Source organism: Gallinula chloropus (genome assembly GCF_964237585.1).
Source record: "Gallinula chloropus genome assembly, chromosome: 15".
Classification (NCBI taxonomy): Eukaryota; Metazoa; Chordata; class Aves; order Gruiformes; family Rallidae; genus Gallinula; species Gallinula chloropus.
This window is the reverse complement of record NC_140100.1, coordinates 8,969,755-8,992,530: the sequence shown is the minus strand read 5'-3', so window position 1 is coordinate 8,992,530 and position 22,776 is coordinate 8,969,755. Positions and strand designations below refer to the sequence as shown.

Below are 22,776 nucleotides of genomic sequence, written 5' to 3'. Positions count from 1 at the left end.
GAAAATAGAGAAAGAAAACCCTGCTCACTAGGGTTTTTCTTTAAAGTTGGTTTTAAAACCAACTTAAATGACATATTTTAAAAGATACCCTAAATATTCCTACTTCTTAAAGGCAGAAGTGTTTCTGCATCCAAAATGCCCAGCAGCTTTCTAGAAACATAAGGTTAGAGGCTAAACGTCAGGAAAATGTGTCTCTGGGACTTGAAAAGCAGCTACTTCTACGTCTGTAACCTAAGTACAGCAAAACCAGCCTTGTAATGGTGGAGTTAGCTTCAAGTATGAAATGCAGTCACTGAAAGAAACATAATGTAATTAATTCTTAGACTTGAGGAAGTGTGCAGAGAGCCACTGTAACCTGCCCTCACACCAACACAGACAGGTGCCTCTTTTCACCTACAGCAAAGAAGTTATCCATGCTGCACCTACGAATAAATGAAAAGCTGATGGGGTTGATGTAGTCTGGGGGGGTGAATTGAATTCACCATGGACAGTGCTTAAAATTGGACAATTTCTGAACCTGCAGCAATTAACTCACTGAGCTACCTGAACTATTTCCTGTCTCAGTGTTGGGAATACGACAATTACACTGTGTGGGTACCTAATGCAGTGTAACAGGCCATCAATTTCTCATGGCCCCAACAGCAAAAAGCACAGGAAGAGAGTGAGAGGGAGCAAATACCTCCATGCTAAGTTAAAGGTCTCATCAACTGCAGAAATTGAACTTGGTAGGTTAGGTAGAGCAATCATTGGTTCAGAGAGCATATGAATTCAGTTGAAGAACACTTAGCACTACCCTAGAATCAAAAAGTAGTCTATCTGTAATATTCAAGTTGCATGTGTGGCTAACGCTCACATTAAAAACACGAGTCTTCTCTTGGGACTTTAAACCCTTTTAGTAAAATCCTGTCTCTGCATCAGGCCTTCATCTTCTGAGGGCTGCTATCAGGTGGCCACACAACCAAACCCGAAAGCTCACAGGGTTGGGTGATGTTAGGTACCTCTACTTTCAGCAATGCTACAACCGAAATTATCTCCAGGCTATGAGGCCTGTGAACCTGGCCCTTCAGCTCCTTAGTAGCAAGATCACAGGCAGATGTAACAAGCTAGGCTTAAAAAGCCAGGGAATATGTAGCTCACCCTGACATTTATTTCCCTCCTACATTCCTTTTCTTTTTAGACCTGGGATTCTTCCTTGCAGCATACATCCCAGAGGCCCCTCCACTGCGTGCATGCAGGACATGGGACAGGGAAGTTGAGTGTACCTCTTAAATCTGTTAGGAAGTTCTGCTCTATGCTTTAGAAATATCTTACAGAAAAGTCTCAGTTACTACTGTCTGCTTCCCTGGCTTGGGAAGCATTCAAAAACTATTCATCCTGCTTCTCCACATGAGAGAAGACAGTACACTTCTTATCATTGTCCCTCTATTTTGTCTTGGAGTCATCAGGCTGAATATTTTAGGGTAAAGGAACTTCCCATCAGATGTATAAAGATCACTCGTACACTGTTGCTTAAGAACTAAGCATTTAAGTGTAAAATCTACACAATCCTTTGGCTAAATTCTCTGATATCCATGACATCCCCTGGAAATACAGATGATCTCAAAATGCACACTCCATTGTTATTCTGAGAGCACAGCACAACTTCCCTCTGATCAGAGTTAAACAATGCAGCTTTTAGAGACAAGTCCTATCGAGGAAGAAGCTTTACATAGAGTCACGTCTGTTAATTATCAAAAAGAAAGGAATATTTTATGGAGAAGGAAGATACACACATGGACATTGGAAACAAACTCGTAAAAAAAGTTGACACTGCTGAAGTTAATTATCTGTCAAAGTTTCCGTTATAAACTCACCACTCCAGAACCAACAACAAATCCATAAGCTAGCACACGCCCCAGATGCCCAAGAAGGTCTGTTGAGCTTTGCTGCAGAGATGAGGGAGTTTGAAAGGAGTCGAGCAGGGAATCATTAGCAGGGATGGATGGTGCAGTTCCCATCCTACCATACGTGTGGCTAACAGAGGGCCCAGTGAGCCCAGACCTGGGGGGCTTTTTGCTGAGCTGGCTTTACCTTGTATTGCCTGCCCTGAAGGGTACAAGTTCAAAGACTTCATAGGCAAGGGGTAAGTGCTGAAGACAGTTTGAGGTTCACAGTTAGAGGAGGATTTGCATAGCTTCAGTGGGTAACAGAGGCCTCCTGAGGTTTTCATTCACATTGAAGAGTTATGCATAATGTTACTCAATTGCATTTCTGACTCAGCGTCTCTGTGCTGAATCTTGTCCTCTTTTCACTCAGTTCACTTATCTGAGTTACTCAGTGTTATTGTCATGGCCTCTCCCTTTTATGTAGAAACCCAGGCTGTGCAGCCTTCTATCACCTGTGTGTTCTGAGCACAGAAGTGCTGGAGCTGCAGAAGCAAGTTAAAAAAATACCAACTCCATAAACAAGCCCTTCTCCATAAACTTACCATTAAAATGCGCCTGTAGCTGTCTCTATCGATGCCCCAGAGCTTGAGATCTGTCTTGGCCTTGACAGTGGCGGCCCTGGGTGTTCCATAGATCAATGCCAGCTCCCCGAAGCTGCCTCCTTCTCCGATGCTGGTGACCCATTCCCCGTTGACATAAACCTGCCCCAGCACAGAGAAGAGGGGGAGAAAAAGACACAAACTGACTTTGGGGACTGCATTGCCATTTTCTTCCTACTGCCAGTTACCTCAAAATTAGCAATTTCCTTTCTAATCATCAGTGCTGGGGACACAGAAGGAAAACAAGAGCGCAACAGTTTCCGCAGTTGGTCCCCAAAGAGGGCAACAACCAGCTTTGTGGACAGAATTTCAAGTCGTCTTGTTCAGTACAATGACTGTATTTACTCTCCGAGTTTCCAGCTCCCATGGTTAACTGGCATCGTGTTTTCCCTCTTGTGTTCAAGGCTCAGACAGTCAACAAGCAGAACTGTCACAACTTTGGCTTTTTATTAACACTGTCAAACTTGAAAGGCAGGAGATTTGTTGGTATGTTTAATGAGGTTTGCTGAAAAGCACCACGGCCATGAAATGAAAAGCAGTCAAAACAGGGAAATGTCTTTTGAGAAAGAATTTTTTTTCCTTCCCTAAGCCTAGTGCCTCAAACAACCATTTAAATAGAAATATTGAGATCTCCTTCTCCCTTAGCAAAGGCAACTAAGTGCCTTGGACTTGAGAAGCTATATGGAGAATTAACCTTCACCTTTAACGTCTATAGAACTTAAGAAGCAGTGTTGGACCCACAGCCCACTGAGATAACACATCCCCTCCCAACATGGTATGGATCAATCCCACTCCCACAGTATTCATCCAGGATGACATCTAATTTGAGAAGATTTCCTAAAACCTTCTACCAGAGAAAGGACTCGTGCAGGTGCTCTCCGCTGGGCTGCCTTTTCCTCACCATTCATGGACAATACAGCTCAAGAAACATAATAGCACATTCAAAGACTGGTATGGGCTGTGTATCCTGCAGCTTGCTTGTAGGCTTGCTGCTATAAACCTACACAATAAACCCTTTTCATTCTGTTAATGTGTCTGTGAGTTTAGAGGATAGGAAGGCTGCGTGCATGTACCCAGGGCAGAATATATCCCAGTCTGTTACACAGTGATAGCAGCAGAAGTCAGCCAGATTGAATTTGTTTGGAAGCTCTGAGAAAAACAGTACGGAGAAAATACATGGGTATTCTCATCTTAAGCAGAAAACTACAGCAAAGGAAAAGAACATAACCTACTACCAATTACTGAGTAACAGACCAGCAGTTTTTAAAAAGATATATGAATTAGAGCTGTGTTCAAGCTGGGCATGAGAAAAGACAGTGACCAAAATAAATGGGCTGGGGTCAAAATTCAACAAACTGTCAGTATTCATTTTATTTCTATCTCCATTTTATGATGAAAAGGTGTATTACAAACTACAGCTGGAAGCAATCCCAATTTATCTTCCCAATATTCAATTAAGATCTGATCCAGCTCCTACTGAGGTCAGTGAAATGCAGTTTCAGTAGGAGAGGGATAAGACCATGTAGCAGTTCAGCTGATCAAGAGCTGTACTAGCATCACTGCCGAACTCCAGGCAGCGTCGAGGCTCTGTGTTCCTGCAGCATCGGAGGATCAAGGGGCTGAAATAAAGGTTAAAACTAATCCCAAACAGGCAGGTGGTAGCAGACTGCCAAGAAAGAGCTCAAGCCACAAAAGCTACAGCTTCATTTCTTTGCCATGCCAGAATGACTGTCACACAGGAGAATATCACGCGAGAGCATTACAGCAGCACTTCCTTTCCAAATTCTACACTCGCTGCAGAAAGAACATTGACAGCACATTAAATCTTCTTTTCATTCTCCTCACAATTAAAGAAATGAAAGCAAAAAAAAAAAGCAAGTTTTTAAAAGAGCCAGGCAAACCCAGGGACTTTCCTGGTGAAATGAGCAGGCAATACTGGGGTTCCTCCGTCTTTCTTTTTTCTTTTGTGAGAGGAGCAGGAGAAATGGAATAAAAACAGTATTCTGAAAGGCTTGTAACATGATGAGAATGAATGAAAATTTTAAAACTTTGTTAATCCATTGCAATATTGTTCAGATGCTTATTTGAATGTAGAGCTGTGCAGGGGTTTCACCACATGGACCTAGGGTTTGCCACAGTAATTCACGTCCTCAGCAAAAATGATGGGGGAAATCTAATTGTTCCAATCAGTTCTGGACCACAACCTGAGTGTCAGCTGACACTGAATGCTGTACACTTTTTCAGCACACCAAAAATAAACGTGTTTTGATATGCACTTCTGTTGAAAAACACAGGTTTTGTTATTGCAGAAGGGTCTGAATTATAACCAGGAAATAAACTCATTCCAACATGTATTTTTTTAAGCAATATGGTGACATTTCTTGAAAAGCAGTATGCATGACCGCAGCCCAGAGAGGGGAGTGACACTGGTAAAACTCATGGCAGGGCAAGTGAAGGATGGGCATTTACCACTGCACAGCTATTGTAACAAGAGGCTATGACTAACCTGCTCTTGGTGTTGCAGTTTTGCGTAGCTGGGTACTGGCAGAGAAGGGGGGCTACAAAGATGGCGGCTGCAAAAGGCAGCTAGAAGCTCTCTGCAGGCCCCAAAGAGTAAACCTTGTCTGATTCAAGGCCAGAGTTGCTGCTGACCAAGCCTGAGCCGATTGGCAACTGTCACAGTGCCTCTGGGAATCACATTTAGGGGAAAAAACCTGCAGGCAGGGGCATTTTGCCACCAGAGAAGGGAGTGAGAAGATGTAAGGAGCTGTGCAGGCACCAAGGCTGGGAAGGAGGGAGGAAGCGCCCCAGGTGCCAGAGAGAACAATGCCCCAGCAGCTGCTGGAGAAACCCTTGGTGGAGCAGGTCTCCCCTCACAGTCCATGGAAAAGGCCGAGACCCCACCTGCACCTTTAATTTTGCTGTCTCTCTTGACAAGACACCCCCCAAAATGCATTTGACATTTTGCCTGTAAATAGTTTACGCAAAGGCCTGTTCCTCCACCCTACAATGATGTCAGATTTAAAGTAGGCCCAGGTGAAAGCAAACCACTGAGCTGACAGCCTTTAGGCCCAGCACTGGCTCCCCCCAAAAAACAGCAATTCCAGTATCAATCTCCAGACAAGAAAACAGCTTGAGAAAGATGGGTTGTTTTCTAGGAGGAAACCCACTGCGCTTCACTCTCTGCAAAGTCCGAAGTCAACCATCAACTCTGGTCTCCATGCACAGACAGCATGTCACAAAGCCGTTCTGCCCTTTAACAGAGAGTTCGGCTACGCTCTGAATCCCTTCAAAACAGGTTTGCAAAAAAAGAAGTAGAAAGGAAAGGAGCTCTGTTTGTAAGGTGTGGGAAGTAAAGCTATTTTAGGCTCAGAACAGCTTATGCAAGCCAATGTTGTACAGCAGCAGCTCAGATGATCTTCTTTATCCTAAAAAATGCTGGGCTGAGGTTTTGGTTCAGGCAGTCTTAGGTATTTGTGAACCCTCACCAAAGTGGGAAGTACATAAGTGAATTATCCCTAATTGTTACTTGACCTGCCAATCACAGTTTCATAGTATCTGGAAGCTTCTTTCAAGCAGCTGAAGAACTGCAAACACCCAAATATGACCAGGCCCTCAGGACCACCAACTTTCCACAAATGAAAAGTACTTTATATTTCTACTGTTTTCCATCATGCACTACAAGCACTGCCATTTTTGCGTGCCTGAAAACCACACAATTTGGTTAATTTCCTTATTTTTTTTAAGGAGGCAAAGAGGAAGAATCTCTTGTGACCATCAGTAGTTCCTTTCTTCATGGGCTGTGTTATACACAGGCCCTAACTGCAAGGGAAGATGCAATGAGATGCATCTTGGCCTCGCTCCTCTTCACATTCAGAGAAGCAGAAAGTAACCTTACCAGGAATAGAATATGAACATCTATCTCTGAGCATCGCTGGAGTGAATTTACATTTCATTTAACTTTGTATTGCTGATTTCAAGTTAACTTTTAGCTGGGTTTTTTTTTGTTTGCTGCCCCTTTGTAATCTATGTGGACAATCTCATTTGTTCCAGGCATTGCAACTCTAGATGTTAAGTCCCCTCCCTTGGATCTGTTTGTAATAATTTGTGCTTTGTGTCTTGTCAAGTCTTAATATTTGTTATCCAAAAATGAAAATGAGGACTATTTATTCTTGGAAAAATAAGCAAGCCTTAGACATGAACGGTATTTAGATGTGGGTAGTTTTCTTAAATAAAGCCAGTGTTTATTTGTAGCATGGACTTGCTTTTCTTAAATATAAATACATGAACTTGGAGGCTGCCCTGAGAATCCTTAAAAATTCAAGTTGAAAAAATACCAAACTTTAAAATATTCTGTTTCAAATGTCAAAAAGCAGCCTTCTGAAATTAGAAAGATCATTAATGATCCAAGAATTCAAACCAAATGTAATCTATGGAATCTAACCAGAAAATATGACTAGTTTTAAAGCCCAACAGTATTCTCACATAAACCACCACATAATTTTAATGTTTGTATATACAAATCCAATAGTTTGTATAGAAGAATAAGGGCTTCAAGAAGATCCAGCCCATAATGAAAAGATAATCTTACCTATTGTTCACGATACTCATGTATAGCTCCTTATAAAGATTTGTACAGATAAACAGAGAAACTATTTAGAAAAAAATACTGAGAAGGTTTTATTTTCACCATATTGTAGTTCAGCTGCAGTTGTTTTACAAGAAGAAAACCTGAAAGTGATGTAGAGGAAGTTGCTGTGACATTAAATAGAATAGGAAGTTGTTCAGTCTAAAAAAAAAATAAGAATCTGTTTTAAAAGGGTAGTAGACGGTGCTTTTTAAAGTAAAAAAAATGTGAGGTTATAAGATTAAAATAATGAACAGGAAGTCATTTTTATATTTAGAAATATGGATTAGAGATTTTCTCAAGACACAGGCTTTAGCAGGCACTTTCAACATCTTTACTGGAAACTCTAATTTAAGCTCCGCTTTGGCACATGTTCCCATTCAAGCAGAAAAGCTTCCGGTAGACAACTGACCTCTAAGACTCCAAACCTCATGTCATCATCTACCTTGTATAAACCTTATCCATCTGCAGGGCCAGGTCATGACTTAACAATTCTCCTCAAGTCTGACGTGCTGAGGAGGAAGACTGATTGATAAGGATATAACATCCTTTCCCATCCAATGCCAGCTTTGGTCAAAGTACACCTCATGAGAGGAAAACCCCGGGTTCTCCAGACCCACCTCTTCCTCATTTTCTAAAAGCCTTTCCTTTATGTCTGAGAATCTCTGCCCTTCTCCTTTGGCCCCCAGTCGATGGGAGCATGTTTGCCAGCAAAGAGGTACCCAGTCTTCTTTAGCTGTCTGCAGTAACACCAATAAGGAAATGTGCAGATACTTTGTTCTGCACTAACAAGGCTCACTTATACCCTAAGAAAGGGTAAGAGCTGAGAGTAAAGCATCATTATATTTAAAAATATTTTATTGTGCTTCTAATTTGACTCAGATTCTTTTTTAAGGGAAAATATTAGAATGCTCTTACTTGCTCCTCAGGGAGGAACTCTAACAGTAAATGACTTTTAAATATTGCAGTTTTTTTAACTAAAAAGACCACACACTGATGTTATTCTGGCTTTGTTGGTGCTTTCTGCTTGGTTTTGGTAGCATGGTTGACAGATTTTAATTATTTTTTGAGTTTTATCATTACTTTCCTCCAGGGGAAGGGCATTTTTTAATAGCAATTGCATCCTCCCTTACATATATCTTTGCTTGCACATGAAAACCTGGGTGCTTATCAGTCACAACGTTACTCACTCAGAGTAAAGTACTCCTCGAATCTACCAGTGTTGGTATCCCTGCCACTCCGTGTGGATCAGGGAAACAAAGGCAGGTAGCCTGGCCAGGGGTTAAAAGCCTCCACACACATGCCAAGACCAGCTGAAGTAGGCAGAAAATGGCTTGAGGCTTTAAGTCTCAGGGTCAATTGTCTACTCTCCAAGCTGCTTTTTTTTCTTGGAGAAGTGTGGAAGCATGCCAAAAAAGTATCTGGCAAAGCTTAAATGAACTGCAGCTCGCTTACTAGCGGTCTGGATTCTCTACAGACAATAAAGATTTTTAGCACTGCTGCCCAGAAAGTTTAAGAACTCTTTTCTGGGGAGCACTATATACGGTGTGACAGTGCACACCCTTGGTGTCTGGAAGCTGCTGCCTTAGACAGGAGTCAGTTACTCCACAGTAACTACCCTAGTACAGGCTTTACTCTGTGGAGGAAAATGGGCTCACCTCCCTGCAGCTTCCCAGCAAAGGCAGCTAATGTAGGTAACATGTTGCTACCAGGGTGTGGTTGCAACTTGCTCCCGGATAAGCAAATGTTTCTCGTGCCTTCCACAGTATCTGGGAAAGGAATTCAGTGCATGCTCACACTGAAGGTATAGGAAAGGCTCAGGAAGGAGGAAAAACCCAGCTGAGATGGGGAGAGCAGTGGCCAGGTGCAGCAGGATGAAGGAAGGGGGATGCTGAAGTGGGACAGCATGAGAGCTGGTCACAGAGGAGTTCTGCAAGGCTCAGAGGTGTCACGAGTTTGGCTGCCCCTGCAGTAAGCTCAGTCCAAACAACATCTCTTAAGACCTGTTAGGATGTATTTGTCCCACAGCTCGTGTCAGAAAACAGTCCATACCAGTGTCTGAGAAGGGTTGGGACAGTCTTATTGTGGACCTGCCATTTTGACCTGTCCTGGCAGATACAGGCTGATTTTGGTAGTTAAGGGGTAGGGACTGAGAACCTTTGTCACTGCAACCTGCTCCAAGAAACTCCAACTATTTCGTTCACTGCTTCAAAAATCAGGTCTTGCAAGTATCACAGACAAGGCAGGAAAAGTGTATAGCCTGTATCACAGCTAAGTGACTGGAGGACCACAGACTACCTGACTACAAAACCTTCTGTCTTCAACTGCAACACTGTAAATTAAAGCTGTGCACTATTGTGGTGGTTTGGGGTTTTGACCTTGACTGGAGGACGGACACCCACCAGAGCTGCTCCATCACTACCCTTTTCAGCCGGGCAGGGGAAAAAATATACATTGAGAGGCTCAGAAGTCAAGATAAGGACAAGGGAGATCATGCCACAACTAGCATCATGGGCAAAACTTCATTGTTACCATCACCTCTTCAAGTAACATAATAAACCTCACAGCTTTTTAACACAATCGGGTCAGATCTTATCATTATCCCAACCCTTCATGGCCCACATTGGGCACCAGAAAGGACTCATAGTTCAGCCCCAATCAGGGGCTGAGCACCACACACCACTCACTCCCAGAGAAGAAAGAGTGAGTGGTTGGGATAAGGAAAGCTCATTGACAAAATCACCATGAACATACAACAGTAATGGCCAATTACACTCACACCCAGTGATAACACAGAGTACCTTACCCACCCAACAATTACAGAGTGATGCCTGATGCAAGGAGCAACCACACTCAGCCTGTCCTGGAAGTACCAAGCCCATACCCCTCCCAACCAGCTGCTTTTATGGGGAAGTGATGTCAGGTGGTGTGGAAAAGAGCCCAGGCTGACTCAGCTCACCTGGGCTAACTCAGCTCACCTGGGCTGGCTGCTTGGGAAGGTTGGCTCTGGCCTGGCCAGAACCAGGACAACTATGCTCTCCCTTTAGCAAAGCAGTGAGTCGGGCTGCAGCCAACAAAACTGCTCACGTGTTCAGAGAGGACTGGTGCTTAGCTCATCGACCTGGGGTTCTGGGATAAAGTTTTCAAAGACATCTATCCAGCTTAGAAGCCAACATGTAACTGCATTGCAGCGGCACTAAGGCCAGTTAGTCACTGCAGTAACTTTCAACCTTTACCCAAATCCTGCCTCAGAAGCATCACAGGTCCCTGAATTGTTCTGGGAAATGTAAGATTATCCTGTGAAAGATTTTAATGAACTCAGAAAAAATGATCAATGAAAAATGATCTGGATACGTGTCTCCTCTTGGGCCACTTGTGGTCAAAGTTAATTATGAATTTCAACTTGCAATGGAAACAAGGAGAATCTCTGATATACAAGTAATATGATGCAGCAAAGGTGTTTCTGAGTAGGTATTAGGATAAACCTGGCAAGGAAACGAAGATGCCATCTTACCCAACAAAGAATACAGCAAGCAGTGCTCTAAACAAGTCCTTCCCAATATCTGCAGAGACACAGCCACCTTGGCTACCAGTGGCAGCCACCAGTGAGAGAAAATCCATAACCCACTTTGTGCAATGATTTTACAAGCAGATCCAAAGCTGGTGAGGCCCTGGACATTCATCTTCCCCGTTTGGGGGAGCAATACATGCAGATGAACGATGGTCTTTTTTGCAATTAATTGCAATGGGTTTTGCTGGCTGTTTTCTGATGCCATTCTGTCCCCTGCTATCCCTGAGCCAGGCGCTGAACCAAACCTTCTTAAAGGTTTTGAGCGAGGACAACTTATTTTTAAAGTGGATTAATGTATAACTTCAATATGTGCATTTGCGTCTGTCTGTGGGTCTGATTCAAAGCCAATGAACTCATTAAGCTCAGTACCAGGCCCTAACCAATTATTTTCAAACTAAATTTTAGCACTGTTCTATAAATACTCCTCTTTTCTTTCCTGGCCCTGTGGCTGTGGCAATGTTTGCTACTCAGAGGTACGTCTGATAGGAACAGTGAGTCAGACGGATTTCCTGAGGAGCAACTTCCAGTGGCAGAGGCAACATATGAAGCTTCTCGATTCCCAACAATACCAATTAGACAGTCTCCTGACTCAAACAGACTGCTAAAAAAAAAAAGGAACTTTCACTAAAATAACTGTATGCCTCCTGCCTGGATTTAAATTAAATGATTTTCTTCTTTAAATACGCCCAACAAACTCATCTGGGCATCCGAAGAGCTGTGCTGCTAAGGAGCAAGCCTCCCCCATCCAACAGCTGTGGGTATGGAAGGTGTGTATGGAAAATTCAGTCAAACAAGGAACTTGTAGCAGAACTGCAAAAGGGTGAGTTTCATAGGGGATAAAAATGATAGGAGGTGAACAGGTTCCAATTTGCAAGGCAGGTTCAGAAAGGAACTTCTTTTCAAAGACTTGCCAATTAAACGCCGCATAGTCCTGTAAACACTTTGTGGCCTAACATCACTTTACGCTTAAAATAATCCTTGCTTTATTAATATGCTGCATTGTTCATCTATTTGGACTTAATTTTAAAAGCAAATTAAGGTTTCTAAGATGAAACTCGCTGCCTCGGGCTGCATCTCAATTTGGTGAAAAAGAAAAACAACAAAAACCCAACGCATGAGCTAAGCTAACTGATTAAAGAAAATATTTTCCTTCTGGTTGATCTGAACCCTGAGGTGCATTCCAGCATGGTGGCCTGCTCTGCCAAAGACTGCATGCTCCAGGTGTGGTTCAGGTTCTGAAGATAATGTCATCTGCTCGGTTTGGATACCATATTTTTCCTGCCCAAAATGGACAAATAAGCTAGGATGTAAAACATGCCAGTTCTAAAGTGATGCACAAATGACTTAACACAACAATGGGAAAGCAATGAGAACGATCCCACAAAATCTGTTTCAAGAGGAATGGAGACTGAACCTCAGCACGTGGCTGGATCAAGCTGTGTGCCAGAGCATACAACTTGATTATGGAGCTTCAAAATAAATATTACACTGGAAGAGGGTACTTACGTCCACCTCGCCTTGGTCAATCACATAGAAGTTGTCTCCTTCATCACCTGGAAACAAAACACAGAAGGTGATTGTTTCCTGAAGGTCTGCTAAAATATCCAATGATTTCCTGTCTCCATATTTAATCCTGTATGTATCTGCATGGGTTTGTACACCAGATTTCCTACCCAGAGGTTCACTTTCCTCACCGATATGCTTTCATAAATAAAAATATCACTTTAGTTTCTTCCTATTAATATCTTTCAATTACATTAATTTATCTCATTCGATTGATTCAACACTTCACCCTGTGTAAACACACACGAGGCTTTAACATAGCCCGAGGGTAATGAAGTCCTCCACAACACACTGCAGGCACGCAGGTAAGTTGCCAAGTGCGATAACCACGATACAGCACAATGAGGTGTTGAATATTCCCAACAACCATCCAAATATTTTCCATCTCTAATTACTCTCAGCTAACCTGTGCCACCCTTACTCTTTCTGAGCTGTGGTTTACTTCCTGACTATCTTCAGCTAAGGAATGAACATTTCAATTTGAAGTGCTATTTATATATATTTAACTGTAGCACTTTGAAAGCCCCGAGATCTACCAGTGTGGTTTTGTAGGAGACCTCTGTACACCTAGCAAGTGACCCACAACTGTGAACTTATGATATAGCTGCACACTTAAAAGCTTTTGGAATATGATTATTCTTCCCGTTAAGTAAAGAGGGTGAAATCTCAAGCAGAGAGATGTGAATTGTACGATCTTAGCAAACATCCAAGGGAAAAAAAATGAGAGGAAGAATTACCCTGTTGTATGACTGTTTCTCCTGCGATGTGTGTGACAGGGAACATGGCATCGAATATGTCACTGGGGAAAAAAAGACACTTTTATTAACGCATCAGACCTATTTCTTCCCCATTCAGACCCCCCTTTATTGCTTCCTTTAGCCTTCATCAACAGATTCTGCAGAAAAAGAGAAGGAAAAGCCTAGCTTGCAAGTGGAAAATGAGCCCCTGTTTGGCAAGAAATCAAACTGCCTAGTTAGGCACAACCTTGTAGTTTAAAACTGAGACTTGTGATTCAGTGCATGCTATTTTGAAACGACTCCTGAATTATACGCATAGAGCGGCCTATATGTACACAGGCCACTTCTTATAGCACCGCGCGGCCTAGCCAGCCTGAGTGTTTTATTGTCTAAGCAGAGGGATTTCAGCTTCTCAGCTGCAATTGGTGTGTGTCACAGCAGTAATTGCTGGGTGCCTGAACGGGAGCTCTCCCCTTCTGAACATCTGGCCTCACGTTTACAAGCAAAACCTGTTCCATGGTACAGAGCACATTTGGGAAGGTAGATGGCTCTGAATTCATGTAGCGTAAGAGCTGGCAAGAGCTTGAACTCACAGTGCAGAGGAGGCCGAACTCTGAAAATCTGAGTGAGCTCCCCATGAGAAGGGGATTTGACCATTGCTACAGAAACACTGAAGCTGCAGAAGAGCCTTGTGCTCGTTAATCATCGCTGAATTACACACCTTACCGTGGTCTCCGGCATACTGTCACATAGCCTTAAAAGGCCAGGCAGAGCAGTGAGGACGGGAATGCACCCTGCACCAACACTTTGGGCAACTTGCCCAAATCCAGTCCTTTGTTTATTGAGGGAGACAGCAGGCTCCCTGGAGCCAGGGCTTCCTTTCCCCACCTCAGATTTTGGGGAACTTATTTTCAGAAGCATGAACCACAGCGAGACGGGCGCTTCCCACCTCTCTTCCCCTTCCTATGCATCAGTCTCAAGGGCTAAAGGAAATAGCTCCCCACCGCAAACAAAAGGCACCAAGGAGGAATTGTTAATTAGTCTCTTCTCTGGTCTGGTCTAGGAATGGTCCATCCAGGGTCTGACGACAGCGATGATATGAAATGCTTCCACCTGGAATGGAGCAAATTCCCCATAATCATAACTCAGCATGAACGAGGAAGAAGCCTAAAATGTTCCCCAAACCAGCCAGAAGATCAGCAAACAAACCCACACTACATTTCAATGCCTTATATGGGAAATGCATATTGTAAAATCCCATTATTAGCTTATTTCCTGTTCAACTGTTCCAGAATTTATTCAGGCTCTGTTCTAGGAAATGTTTCACTCCTAAGTTCAAATTGGTCATGTCTTTCCTCTTCAGCAGCCAGAATGTTTTTGCTCAGTATCACAGCTCTGCGTCAGCACTGCTTGTAGGAGAACAGGGAGGTTTCAAGGCAGGCACCTCCAGTTGCTCCACAGTACCTGCATGGGATGCTCAGCCTGTGACCTTCAATGAAACGCTGTATTTCACCCCTTTCATTTCTTCAGGCTCACCCTGAGCTATTCCCACTCACATTCAGTAGATCCCTCTGCCATGGACAAAAAACCTGCTCAGAAGCTCTAGAAGAAACCACTTTCTCACCTCATTTGGAGCAGCAATGCAAAGACCTGTAACAAACTACTCTGAAAAGTCTACAGACTGTATTCTGAAATGCACTAATGACTGCAAATGGGTTCAGCATTTCTCCAGTTCAAGGGACTTGTCTGTTGGCAGAAAGCATCTGCTTGGTGCAGGCTGTGGAACAGGTCCCTGTGCCAACCCTCGGTGCCCTCAGCCTGAAAGAAATGGGTGCTGATGTTCAGATGGGATGGGGTGATATACCATGATGGTAGTTGCCAAACTGGAAAAGCCATTGAGGGACCTTATGTTGATGAGGGAAATCAAACTGTTCTTCAAGAGCTCTGGGACCTGGCACTTTGGCATCTTGGGGCTTCTTTTGTCTCCCAGTGGTTCCCCCTTGGCCGTGCCTGGGCACCTTACAGAGCTTTAGAACAGTCCTGCAGCCTATGGAAGCTTTACTGGGGGAAGAGGCACTCTGTGTGGCAAAGAAAATCTCTGATGCAATACATCCCAAAATAGGCAAAACACTGAGTATCAATAACCAATCCAAAATGTGACTGTTTGAACAAACTTAGAAACTTTTTCTTTTAAAATAGAAATACAGAGGAAATAACTACTCACAGCTTCAGTCTTTCATCTTTGTTTTAAGGCTATTTTTTATTTATAACTTAACAATTGACTGTACAAACAGTGCCCAATAAATTATGCATAGCACTGCACCCTTCTCCAAAATGTTCCCATCTCATTTCTACACCACCTTTTCGCTTTATCAAAAAAACTCTCTAAAACTCAGAGAGGAAAACTTTCAGCAGTCAGTGTAATGAACCCAAAGTCTATTAGCAGCAACAGCAATTTCACACTAATATTCTGCTGTGTAGCAGTGTAGCAAAATATTAGTGTAAATATTCTAGTACCCCACATACGATGAGTTTAGGTGAAGTCTTCACCTTCTTAGACCAAGACTGGGATTTCTAAGAGACCTTTGAAGGACATATCATCAAACAGGAGCCTAAAATATATTACGAACACGCAGACACACAAGGTCCCTGAAGTCATGGTGATGTTGATTTACATCTCCAAAGTGAAACAAGGGCACATCTCTGATAAATAAATGTAAGTGACCAATAATACCACGATTATCACTGGGAACACATCCTCACACTTCTTTTCTGCTAGGGATCTGTTGTTCTTAATTGATACAGTTAGACCAAGATCTCTCATGGTGGTTAATGAGTCAGAGTGTTTCTGCTTTTGGATGCTCCCTTTGAGGCTCAGATGATACAGATCAGCAGGCAGTCTCAATGTTTCTCAACCTACAAGTCTGGAAGCCAAGAACTGGGATGTTCAGAATACCACCACAGAAAACCACCCTGCTGCAAATGATCATCTCCTAATGTACCAAATGTTTACGGTCCCTGTATGAAATCTGGCTTTTGATTTAATTCAGACTAAGAGCAGAATCCATTTGGAATTTTTTCTTATTGCCTTTATCTTTCGTGTCTGAAAGAAACACAAAAATGTCACAAGGATCAATACACCAAAATACTTTGAAAAAGTCCTGACCCAAGCCAAAATCTGAAACTACAATGAATAGACATATTGTCCACCTCCCCGATAAACACCCAATGCTCCATATTCAGCTTCAGCCCTGTGCCCTGGGTCTGTACATGTAGAGAAAGAAAACAAGCTTTAAATACTGGACGAGTTAAGAAGTGGCACTTGCTAAAGGCATAAACAATACAGCCAAGGTCAAAAATACAGCCTGTTGTTTTTTTTCCTGTACCATTCACCTGTTTATAAGACATTCAAAATCACCCTCTGACCATTAGAGTTAAAAAAAGCCCTTAGAAATAGAATGCTGCGACCAGCTCGTCACCAAGCAAAGGTCGCAGATATGCTCTCCCACAGCTCTGCAAGAGTAGGTAGTCATGATCCTTGGGTTTGAAGGTTTTGTTAAATAATTAGGGCCAAACATACAAACAAACATTCCTAACAACCACATTTTTTTCCAAGCAAAAGCAGGTTTTATTCCAGCATAAAGAGAAAGCCAGGAAATCAGCAGTTAAGCCTTCACCAAATGTTGAACTACCATGATTTCATCTTCTGTCTGAGCTGCAGCACCAAGAACACAGCAGCCTCTGTCTTCTGCCCCTGCCTCAGCCCTTTAACTGTTGACACCGACCACGCTAGCGATGCTGTGCGCTGAACCGACATGGAGACGCTTTGACTTCTTGCCAGGATTTTTATGACTGTGCCGTAAACGAGAACTGCTCAGAGGGATTTCCTTCTTTTGTTGAAAATGTATCATTTGCCCTGTTTCCAGATGACTTATTCAGGTGATGGAAGAAGAAAATAGGGCAGGAGTTCTGGTATTTCAGCTGTTGTCTTGTGAGACTGCAGCCAAAAGAGATGAGCCCAGCATGTCCTGAGCTCAGCATCAGTACTCGGGGCACTCCTCACCACCTCCAGAGCCAAAGCTGTTGACAGGCTTTGCAGTTTTTCCACAGCTTCCCTACCTACTTCCAGAGGATCTGTATCTGGTTACTCATGGTACCTGGAGAGGAACACTTGTTCCAATCAGAAGGGATCCTGGGCCATTTTTGGCTTGTGAGTGTATTACAGAATCACAAAATCACAAGGTTGGAAAAGACCTTTAAGATTATCAATTCCAACTGTTCCCATCCTATGCTAAACCATATCCCTAAGTACTTCATCTACCTGTCTGTTAAACGCACCCAGGGTCCGTGACTCAGCCCCCTCCCTGGGCAGCCTGTTCCAGGCCCTGACAACTCTCTCAGTGAAGAGCTTTCTCCTAGCATCTGACCTGAACCTGCCCTGCAGCAGCTTTGTTCCATTCCCCCTTGTCCCATCTCCTGTCACCTGGCCAAAGAGACCATCGCCCACCTCTATGCACCCTCCTGTCAGGTCATTGTAGGCGGTGATAAGGTCAATAAACTGTTGCAGATGGGACTGTATGGACCTGAATATCCCCATTTGGACCCAAAGGGAGACAAATCAGGACATTACCCATGTTTTCCAGGGGGATTTCTACACATTTAACTTCCTGTAACTTTTTGATAGGCTCATTCAAAAAAGAAATTACAAGAAAAGATTGTGAGCAGAACAGATCATCCAGAGAGCAGTGAACTACTCCAACAAAGTGAAACCAAGAAATGTGTTTAGACATGAAACCTCTATCTATTCAATCAAAAAATACCACCTGTCTTCTTAGGGAATATCAAAATTTAAAAGACTTTTTTTTTAATAAAGGTCAAAGATATCAAAGGCGTGGAGCAAGTTGCAACACATAAAGTGTCTGCCATGAGTGTACAAAATTGCAAACAACTCTGATCAGACCTGAAATGATGAGGGCTGATCTTCTGCTGTCTGTCATCTGTAATGACTCCTGGCCGCCTGTCCACACTGAGCTAATTCCCTTTTCATGTGAAGAAGGAAAAACCCACTCAAATCAATGAGAGTGGAGCTCCACAGAACACCAGAGTCTATCACAGTGGTTGCAAAATAAATATGATGAAACATTTTGCTGATTTAATTCAGTAGTGTTTTATAGACCCCATTTGCCAAGATATAGCTGGCTGTGCTAAGGGGAAGCTGAGAGAGAGAGGGCAGGGCCACGGGGCTCCCTTTCTCTGGAGAAAAAGTGATAAAAATAAATCATCTCATCTGCTTTTATACCAAGGCTGCTTGGAGCTCACACAGAATATGAGATTATAATAATAATAAAAGATAATGCACACTGGAGGTAACACAGCACTGGGGATGGGCAACTGAGAAGCAGCTTGTTAAAACAAAGCGAGAGAAGGAGGATTCCAAGCACTTTCAGAAACCAGACCATGGCAATGGCCAAAATAGGGAAACTATGTAAGACAATTTATCAGTTTCACAATCAGATTTCTTTCCAGCCCTTGCTGTGCTGAATGCATTGCAGGAAAGGAAAAAATGGAGGAGGCAAAATGTATATGTGTTAGGCAAAAATGGAAAATCCTTGTTATACCCACAGGTTATAACTCCTCAGAGTTCAATCAGAACAATTTCAACCGTGCAGGCTTCAATATGTGTGCTACACAGAGTTTTTTCTTGTTTGCTATCTCTCTGGCAAAACAAAGGCAGCCCTGTACTGTGGGGGAATAGCTTTAAAAGATATGTAGCTGCACTGGCATAATTCAACAGAAGCCACGCAAGATGTTCTCAGAGTGGGGCTGCCCTAGTAGGAGGATTCTGGTGATTTAAACTTTTCCTACGTACATACCTTTGAAGTTTAGTAAACAGTTGATAGTAGCTCCACCTTTCTTTAGCTGTAGCTCTTCTATCTGAGTGTTATTTTTAGGTTTGTGAAGTTTGGGGTGGGAGGAGGGGGGTTCCCTCCTTGTGTATGTCTGAGATTTTCTTATGATTCATTTCCTGAAAAGATAACAACTTTCTAGCAACAACTGCTTGTCCTGCCCTGTGAGGATGAAAGGCACAGAATTTAAACCAGGCAACTGACTTCAACAAACATCTGGGTAGTGAAGGAATAAATCCAGTGCTTTACCACTGAATGAAATGCAAGGGTCCCTGTGCTGTGTAAGCACATGGCTTCGCTCTGCATTTGCTCCCAGCAATGCTGCATGTGTAATACTGGAACCACTGAGAAACAGTTGCAATTATTTACTGGCCAGTGAAAGTCAAATAAATGCACACAGGTAAAAGAAAAGGTTTCTTTTTAGAGGTATTTAAAATTAACAGCCCCGATCTTACTTTGCTATAATCAAATATGCGATGTTGCCAGCATGTACCTATGAGAGTCGGTGCCGAAGCCTTAACAAACATCATCCATCTGCTTCTGCTAATTTCTTTTCTTATTAGGACAGCAAAAAATTAATTATAGCAGTATACAAAGCTACTAATGATTGAGAGCATTTAATTACTTAATTACAATGAGCGCTGTTTAAGCATTATTACAGTTAAAACATGTGTTACTTTGACCATAATGACCATATAAGTCTTTGAAATTGGACATGAGAAGACTTTCTAAATGGCAGGTTAAAATTAAAGTCCATGTCTAATTCCCTAACATTTATCAAGTCACACGTCTACATAACTAACAGGCACGTGTAACAGAAAGAAAAACTACCACCTTCTACGTCTGTGAAATCATTCCATCTTTACTGTTTTAAGAAGTTCTTTTATATATTCATGAAATATTACTAAATGCACCTTTACAATCTCAGCATCGATTCATTTTACAGACTCTGTACATCTACAAGTCACCTTCCACACATTAAAAGCTTCCAAAGAAAAGAGTTTCTTCAGGGGTCTTCATCTGGAAAACCATCTGTCACAGCCAAAAAGAGGGTGACCCTCTAGAAGCATCACTTCACCAAAGAAACACTGCCAAGGCCTTGGTTGTGCAACGCTTGTCCAAGAAGCAGGGCTCAGTGGAAATGTAACTCCACCTCTTACTACCATCTGCAGCGAACCTTTCACAGGGTTGAGGGAAGCCCACGCTTCCTTCACGCAGTCCCAGTTCCAGACTCGTGAGGCTGTTTGGATAAGGAGCCCTGTGGCAAGGCACACGATGGATTTGAGGAGATGGAGGAGGACACTGCACACTGTGTGTATGAAGCCACACATGCTGTGGGTGACACCCAGCTGCAGCTACGTGACATCCCTTCTCACAGGCCCAGCTGAACACAGGGCATCTCTCCAGAGTCTCTCACAACATCCCAGTTTCATATGTTTTCATGGCTTGCAGTTCAAGGACAACTACAGACCGAGCTGTATCAACCAGCTTGTAGGCAGCAGGTTGAAGGAATTGGGTATTTCCCTCTTGTAAAACAGCCTGGATTACCTATTCCCTATCTCAACCCCTGGAAACCAGCCTAGATTACCATGCCTAGTTTTGAGCATCCCCATACAAGAAAGACTGACAAACTGGAGCCAGTCCACACTGGCCACCAAAGTGGTCCAGGGCCTGGAGTGTACAGCAGACAGAGAAAGGGTGGAAGAACTGTGTTTGTTTCTTTACAAAAAGAAGACTGGAGAGATCTTACTGCCATCTGCAAGTGCTTAATGGGAGGGTGTAGAGAAGACAGAGCCAGACTCTTCTTAGAGCTGCACAGCAGAAGGATGTCAAGGCAACAGACACAAATGGGAACGGAGAAAATTCCCACCTGATATGAAGAAAAAAAGTTTCATTCTGAGGGTGGTCAAACCCTGGAAGAGGGGCCCAGAGAAAGGAGGGTGTTTTCAAAACTCAACTGGGCAAGGCTCTTGGTTAGAGCAGCCAACTCTGACTGGACCTGTTTGGAGCAGGAGGTTGGAGGAGGGATGTCTGGGAGCTCCTTCGACCCGCCGGGAGCCCAGAGTTTGGCACTGAGCTTCTCCCAGTGGGAGAGATGAGGTGGTCCTGCGCTCAGCCGCAGACACGGGGGAGGAGGGGAGTGTGAGTCAGGAGGCCAGCTGGAGGAAATCCCATGCATAATGCATGGAAAATATGCTCGCTGTGTGCCGAGGCAGGAATAGCTGCATGAATAACTGCAACGAGCCTGTATCCCAACTTCACAGCACTAACAATCATCGCTCATCAAGAACGGCCGTGCCTACCAGGATGCCTTGATTGGAAATTAGGGAACATGTTTGGGTGGTTTAGACAGTTTAATAAGCTGAATATTCCCGTGGAAAATGGCTAACATCATTTCTCACTTGAAATGCTTTTTAAAGTTTTGAATCACATCTAAATGTCCTACTGTGCTATCTTCATAGGATCTAGTCTTCACTATGGATTTTGTTTTCAGAATGAAGTTTCTTAGTGAAAGATTGAAATCAAAATAATGCATTGTTGTTGAAAATGGTATTTCAATGAAACTTAAGCCCCTTTCTTTGCTTGTTTTCTGTTTGTGAACAGAGATCAAGAGATTTTGATCTTGGAACTCAAATTCAAGATGGGGAAAAATTAATTAAAAAAAAAACAGCAGAGAAACTTGGGTCAATAAAATTCTTGGGGTTACAATGTACAGACATATAGATATGCCTATAGAGAAGCACATGTACTAGACTGCACAGGCTTCTTTCCGTTTTAGTAGGTACAGGATAGTGGTAGGAACTCTTCCTTTAGCAGGTACCAGCCTCTAATGTAAAGAGAGACATGCGTGGAGTTACATGCTGTAAGAACACAGCACTGCTACAAGCATAATCTGCAAAGCTTTTACTCTGAGAAAACTCCACATACATTACCACTACAAGTACAGAAGGAGACTGTAACAAAGTCCAAGGAGTTAGAGGCTTCCCTTGGCATTGCAGAAGTGACCTGAGCAATGAACCATGTACTTCAGACCAAGTGGGACAAATTCATCCCAGGGGATCAGCAAAAGGAGGTTGGTGTATTTGAGCTGTCTAAAGAGAAGGATCATAGAGTCACAGAATCACGGAATGGTTGGGTTTGGAAAGGACCTTAAAGATCATCAAGTTCCAACCCCCCTGCCATGGGCAGGGACATCTCTCAAAGGATGGCCCTTTATGTCACAGATAAGTATGTATCATTTACATTTTCCACACAATTAATTACTTGCCATTTTCTCAAACATTCTGGAAAGGCAAGAGTGGATACCACACTGAGAAAGTAAGTGTTATAACTAATAGCTGAAAGAAAATCCCTTCTGGTGGGGCAGAAACACACCACCGCAAGAGTAATTATCACCCCCAAAGAAAATCTCTGTGGTTACTACTACAAAGGAAATTCCACCAGTGATAAAGGGTGACCAAAACAAAGTTCCTATATTTGAACAATTTATTCCTCCTGGTACTTTTAATTCTCTTCACTCTTTAATTTCAAGCTCCCTCTTCTGGACTATCCCAATGAAGCTGTAGAGTCACTATGCACCACTCCTCATCCTTTAGTCATCAGGTAACACAGAGCTTGGGAAGTGGCACTGACACAGATCACTGCTCACTGCGTCCCAATTTCATGGTTACTGCAGCTGAAGTTCTTTAAAAATGTAATATTATATGCTGAGATTTAAAGAGTTCCCAGAGATTTGCACTTCTAAACTATTATACAATCTCTGGAGCAGATGATGGAGGACATGTCCCTCAACACAGGGACATGGGACACACATCCCAAGGGGTATCTCTATATAGGGATATAGGACA

General features: G+C 42.9%; 1 protein-coding gene across 1 annotated transcript in view; it reads right to left on the bottom strand.

The window, feature by feature from the left end:
- Nucleotides 1-22,776, bottom strand: part of PRKAR1B (protein kinase cAMP-dependent type I regulatory subunit beta) — a gene marked incomplete at its 3' end in the record, with an annotated part of 101,815 nt that overhangs the window by 30,238 nt on the left and 48,801 nt on the right. Inside the window, exons 5-7 of the mRNA XM_084270849.1 lie at nucleotides 13,023-13,084; nucleotides 12,229-12,275; nucleotides 2,468-2,626 (exon numbers count right to left, since the gene is read on the bottom strand). Of these exons, the coding sequence (XP_084126975.1) occupies nucleotides 2,468-2,626; nucleotides 12,229-12,275; nucleotides 13,023-13,084 (268 nt within the window). The remainder of the gene's footprint in view (nucleotides 1-2,467; nucleotides 2,627-12,228; nucleotides 12,276-13,022; nucleotides 13,085-22,776) is intronic.